This window comes from Papaver somniferum, unplaced genomic scaffold (genome assembly GCF_003573695.1).
Source record: "Papaver somniferum cultivar HN1 unplaced genomic scaffold, ASM357369v1 unplaced-scaffold_107, whole genome shotgun sequence".
NCBI lineage: Eukaryota > Viridiplantae > Streptophyta > Magnoliopsida > Ranunculales > Papaveraceae > Papaver > Papaver somniferum.
This window is the reverse complement of record NW_020619603.1, coordinates 12246833-12253299: the sequence shown is the minus strand read 5'-3', so window position 1 is coordinate 12253299 and position 6467 is coordinate 12246833. Positions and strand designations below refer to the sequence as shown.

Sequence of the window (6467 nt, the reverse complement as noted above, 5' to 3'; positions counted from 1 at the left end):
GTCTCAACACTTTATTCGCTTCCCTCCCCAAAACCAACCCTTCTCCTTCACTTTGTGACCGAAGCAAGTCTGAAACGGCCATTTCTTGGTTTATGACGGATTTGTACAGATTGATCTCTCGAATCTAAAGTACTCTCTTGCAGTACATTGTTTAGGGTTTAAATTCTTTTCTCACCCACACACCCGAAATTACCAAAATCAGCAGAAACCGTTTTCACCCTCAAACACTTGTGTACGAAGTTTATTCGGAAATTAGAATTTAATCCATATATTCAACTGTATAAATATAGAGGAATCTCAACCCTAGAAGGGGAGGCCCGAATACGCCAACATACACGAAGATATACACCACTAAACCCTAAAAAGGATCATAAATCATAGAAATCGATAGATTGATAAAATATCTCTCCCCACGGAAATTCGTCTGTGGATGCAGGAAAAACTTGTCGTACCATATTAAATTCGTGTCTCTCCTATTTATCTTTGTTTTTCATGTTATTAACCTGAGTTTACATCATCATCATCATCATCATAATCAAGTCAATCGTGTTTAGTTCTTAAAAGTAATTTTGGATATGAACAATTAACTTTTGATTTTTCTTGTCCAAGTTATCAACGGTGGTACTATCCATTAAACTCACTTTATAAGTTGTGGGATAAATGATCATAATCAATGATTATATAATGGCTGGATCATTTCATCTCATTTGGCTTAAAAGGGTTGATGGTGATGTTTGATTTGGATTCAAAGGTGGTGGCGGAGAACCAATGTATTTGTATTTAACAACTTGGTTACGTAGATGGTGACGTGTCAATGACATTCATGGATTTGGTAGGGTTCTTTTGGTATTAAGTAGATGATTCAATTGTGTCGGTGTAATGGGGACGACACGACCAGTGTATGTCGCGGGATGTCCTGGGAATTATTTGGAAGCCTCAATAAGTCGAGTCAGAACCTAGAACAGACATGATAGTGTATATCGAGATGATTTACTAGGAATCAGTCATTGACATTAAATAGGGGTTAGTTTTCTTACAAGAGACATGTATGTCTTTTCTCTATGTCATGAGTCCGTCTGGGACATTTTTACGAATCTACAGAGCCTACATGACCCACAGTATCTCGTCGACGATGTATACTAGGAATCATGGCATCACAATCAGATGTGTCTCGCGAAGACATGCTGGAATTATTGTTGTTGTGATTCATAAGTCTATCGGGGACATTTGATGCTCTACAGAACCTACAAGATCTGCAGTATCTCATCGAGGATGTGCGCTAGGAATCAAGGCATCACGACTAGCAGTGTCTACGTATACTAGAAATCGTGGATATGAGTGCTTTGAGGACCTAGGGCTTAGTCACTCCCGTGAGAGTTGAGTTTTCTCTATGATCTTGATATGACACTTTTCCCCCTTGCTAAAATACCACCATCTACACCTATAAATAGCTGATTATCTCTTTGTCTCTCATGGGAAATTAACTACAACACCGCTGCCACAGTATGGAGGATGATCGAAGAAAAACGAAATACCCTTGCAATAGGACACCAAAAGAAAATTTGTGATCCTCGACATTTTCTAAAGATGGGCCAAATTGAAAAATGAGAGTGACGGAGGAAGTATTTTTTTTTATTATTTTGTTAGTTGCAACGGAAAATTAATTGATGCATAAACAAAAATATGCATGCGTAATGTCTCATGCATCTTTTATGGTGGTTTGCATAATGATTATGAGCTCAATTTTTCAAAATTGTACCTAAACGGATAAACACCTCCAAATTTTTTCTTAAAAACTTCAAGTTTGATATGGTTGTTTGTACTCATTGTGTAGATCTCTTAAATTTCAAGGCACGAACTTTTAGATTTTTTATATTCTAATTTGTTTGCTAGTTATATACTTTTTTCTATTGATAAATAAAAATGTAATTAGAAGGAAGGCAAATTCAAAGCTGTGAAAACAGAACAAGCCACCGAACAAGAAATGCACAAAACTAAAACAGAGGACAACGCAAAAGAAGAACAACAAACCCAAGCCAAACCGAGGAGGATCAAAAAATAATGGCTTCCAATTAGCTATAACATCACGAAGATTAATTAATAGAAGAAATCGGAGGACCAACAGAAGCCCAATGAAATGAAATGATTTTAGAGTCAATAATAATGAAATCCCAACAATGTCATCTATTTGTTTGCCAATTATACATACCCCCCGAGAAAATAGGATATATAGAATGATAGGAATTGGACTGAGAGGAGTCCATCGTAAAAGACTAACCACGGACACCTAAGATTTCACATCTTTTTATCAAGTTTCACATTTACATTAGGTTTCCTTAAAAGGGACTCCCTCCCTTAGGGGCCCGATCGGTCGGCCAATTAAACTATATTACCGTTGAGACGATCTAATTTTATGTTGATAACAATATTTTAGCCAGCTTAAAACGAAATTGCAAGATATGACAAAATCACGTATGCTTTAAGACTTCAAGTTTCAAGTTTTTTCTATTGGTGTGCGGACGCAAAAGTTTTCACAGGAGAACTCCTTCATTATGTCATCAGCATCACAAGCACTATTTTTAAGCCTTTTCAACTGAATCTGATCTTTCTCCCAGCATCACAATTCTAGGAAGAATCATGTGTAAGATATTTTGAAACCATAACACTCCATGTTCTTTAGCTTCTCAGCACCAAGTAAAAGTCATCTTAAGCTTCTCTGCACCAAGTAAAAGTCATGGTGACATAATAGAGCACAGAAACGTGCAGAGGGCGGCAATCAAAGCAAAGAAATTCAGTTGGAACTTGAAAATCACATTGGGAAAATATTTCAATCAACCATTTATGAATACTCTTGACAATCAAGTTCATGCTGGTATTTTTGTTTATGAAAATATAAAATTTAACAGTCAAGTTTCGTTTTTATTTTTTTTTATATTCAAATTTACTTGGCCGTGTGTGTCTTGGCTGATTTTTTTTATATTCAAACACCATAAATTGATCGGAGAAAATAGAAACATATAGATCCTAATCAAAGTGAAGCTACAAGAGTTTTAATTAAATGTACCATCAAAATAAAACAATCCATTCATCAAAATCAATACTCCCTCCGTCCCACATTAGTTGAGCTAATTGGTTTTAGAGTTTGTCCCACAAATAGATGAGTTATTTTACTAATCAAGGGGTATTTCTAAAACTATAATTTTAATTGATTATTGTTTCTATAAGAATTATGCATAATTTGATAGCCATGTTTATATTTGCTACGAAAGTGTTTTAAAAATGTTTTAGAACTATTTAAAGTTTATGAAAAACCGTGGTATAGTTTAAGAGATAAACCATTTCGAAGTTTTACAAGTTATTATGTATAAGGGCATACTTGTAAAAAATACCTAAACATACTCTCCTTCTTTCCTTTCCTTGCCTTAATAATTGTGCAAACTATAAATGGTTCAACTAGTTTGGGACGGAGGGAGGGAATATATAATATACAGACCATGAGATTTCTTATCAGAGTGCTGATGACTTGAGTCTAAAACGGGTCGTATCAAGTATGAACAGTGTATCGCTTTGAATTTTCTTCCAGAGCTTCCAATGGTGCAAAGGTATTTACATGAGCAATTGCTTCCATGGCTTCAAAATTATCGGTTGATGCTTCGTTGGAAATCATCTTCAAGACCGTTGTTTTAGGGTCGTAACTAGGTAGCACAGATTCAGCAAATAAGAATATGATTTCTCCGTTTAAGTTATCTGTTGGTTTTACCGTAGCATGTTATAAACTTTGTGATTGATAGATACATTTTAATTTTCTGTGTCCTTTTAAGTTACCTGACCTCACTATATGATTATATTTTTTTTCCAGGTTCTAAAGAGAAGTTATACTGCAATCAAGTTGGAGATATCTAGGTTTGCTTCTCTGAAGGAACCAGTCAAAGGTAAGTGCCATCTCCTTTTTTAGTTTAATGTCTGCAAAATGTCAAATAAAGGTGATCACTATGTGCTGGTTTCGAATGTCTGATCTTTCTCTTATTTTATGTTTACAGGAAAGAAATCTTAAGGATATATCTACTGGATGAGTAGTTTTTCTTTTGAACGTGACTCAGGATGATGAAGATAGTTTTCTTTTGTTCTATCCCATAGATTGGGTTGGGGTTGACTCAGCCCAACTTCCACCCCTAATCCTAAGTTGATTCCTAAATTGTTTCTTCTAGGATTGCGTACAAAAAATCTTCTAATGAAGGGAGAACATAACCAGGGTTATAGATTAAAAATATACCACCGAATGATAATTGCATCACAAATTGAGAGGAACAGTCATTATGATCACCTGAGCCTGAAACGTGTGGTATCAACTTCTTCACCGAGAGCAACTCGGTCTAATTCATCAATAACATCATCCCATGGAGTACGAACCCAGCGTGGACGAACAGTGTACCTCTTTGAATTTTCTCCCATAGCTTCCAATGATACAAACGTGTTCACGTGAGCAATTGCTTCAACATCTTCAAAATAATCCGTTGACGCTTCGTTGGAAATTATCTTCAAAACTGTTGTTTTTGTGTCATAGCAATAAAGTGCAGATCTAGCATACAGAAATATGATTTCCCTCTTCTTTGTGAGTAGAATTGGCTGAAACCTCCTTTGACGAGAATCTTTGTAATCTATATCAAACTCCAGAAACCAGGAGTCGTTATTTTTCGTCAAGGACCATATTTCCATGCGTGATTTATTATCCATATAAAAACACACATGCCTTCCCAGTACTACAAGTCCGCATCTATCTTCATCCTGGCGGTTTTGGAGGCAAGGAGGGACAGATGATAGCAGTCGAAACTCTTCCTTGGCCAAGTCACAGACCACAACTTCGTTGTAAAAAATCCAATAAATTGCATCATTTGCATAGGTACCCCCATTCAGCGTCGACAACCCATAGGAAATTCTACCAATGGCCCGCCACCCATAACCACTGCCAAGTGTGTATACTTCCACATTTCCTTCAACGTACGCATCATCGAGGTAATGGATTCTGACAACCTTGTACTCATTGGTTGAACTAACATACCCAATTCCATATGCTAACCGACCATACATGTCAACCTCTCCTTCCACTACATCTATAAGATCAGGATCGACATCTTCTTCCTTTACGACAAGTTGAGGAAGATGAACATATTCTCTTGTAAGGGGATTACAAATATATATGGGATCTAGAATTAAATGGTGTTTTTGAAATGCACAAACCAAACCATTGCAGGATCCAACTAGGTGATTATGTAATGGTTCATTGTGCATAGGAGGATGATAGATCCTCTTCAGATTTTGATTGTAAATGTATTTCTCATCGTTGCTACTAATCCTCCTATTACTTAGTTGTCCTCCATGGAAAAGTTTTGAAGTTGTCTGTGCGACATGCAAAAAAGACCTTAGTATCAGCTATGTTATCATTGCCATCGTCGCTATCATGGAGTTGGTTGAGCCGGCGAGTGAGGTGCATATTAGCAAAGCTACTTTCGCGTATGAGGGTTACCCATTTCTTACAAACCAATTTGCACTCTAAAACGGATTCAGCTGGAATCCGAGAAAGGATTTCTAGTATGATATCCGAAGGAAGAGACTCCATAAATTGATCCTGACAACACAAATGAGAAAATAAAAAATTTAAATGAAGAATAATTTCTCCTACAACAAAGGGCTATCAAGAAAAATGAAAAATGAAACCTCTTTCGGGAATTTCGTCGAACAACTCTCGCACCAATATAATGCACAGCTCAAACTCCAATTTAACACTATTTCACTTACTGATTTACCCACTACAATTTTATCACCATAAATTATCTCAAGCAAACAACCAGGATTTTAATTGAACAATCTGTTTTGATTTTGAAGTAAGAAAATATGACGCATGCTCGATGAGGAAGGATTAAGGTGGATACCTGTAAACGGTAATGGCCCTTATAGGGTCAGTCGTGGATGTAAGTATGTAACTTCTAGATGGAAATTTCACAACCCCAAAGTTGGAAATTTCTACCGCAAGAGAGAGAACAGCTAGGGCATCAAAATTGATTTTGGTGATTTTTCATTGTTTTTATGACTTTCTTTAGGGTATTCCTTTTCCGAGTTTAGCGTCCGTTGTTATTTTAGACCATTTGGATACGGGCGGGATGGTAAATTCCTCAAGATTGCTAATGTTGGGTACCAGCACTAGCCGGCCTAGTAACCATTTGAGCGATCTAACGGCTAAGCTTGCTTATTAATTTTTATTTTAAATGAAATGGTGTCAACTGCGCTAATGTTGGTTCCAGTCTTTAGCAATCATGTTCACTGAGATGGTATTATCTTCTCTGTCAAAATTCGTTTACACCATAATTACGAAGCCAAATGATAAAGAAAAAAAACTAGGGATAAGTTTCTAGCATTACGAGGAAACAAAGTTGAATTGCACATAGCAACGAAGCAAGAACTTCTTTTCG

The 6467-nt window shown here is 36.4% G+C and overlaps 1 protein-coding gene across 1 annotated transcript; it reads right to left on the bottom strand.

Moving 5' to 3' along the window:
- Nucleotides 1–2200: 2200 nt before the first annotated feature.
- LOC113327667 (F-box protein CPR1-like) lies at nt 2201–6102 on the bottom strand. Its single transcript, XM_026574820.1, has 3 exons — nt 5931–6102; nt 4325–5626; nt 2201–2716 (listed from the first exon to the last, which is right to left on the bottom strand). Exons 2-3 carry the CDS (start codon nt 5287–5289, stop codon nt 2707–2709), a joined length of 975 nt encoding a protein of 324 aa, XP_026430605.1. The 5' UTR covers nt 5290–5626; nt 5931–6102; the 3' UTR covers nt 2201–2706.
- Nucleotides 6103–6467: the final 365 nt, after the last annotated feature.

Excerpts from the sequence above, each read along its gene's own strand:
- LOC113327667 (XM_026574820.1), bottom strand. The coding sequence starts at position 5,289 with ATGCACAATGAACCATTACATAATCACCTAGTTGGATCCTGCAATGGT.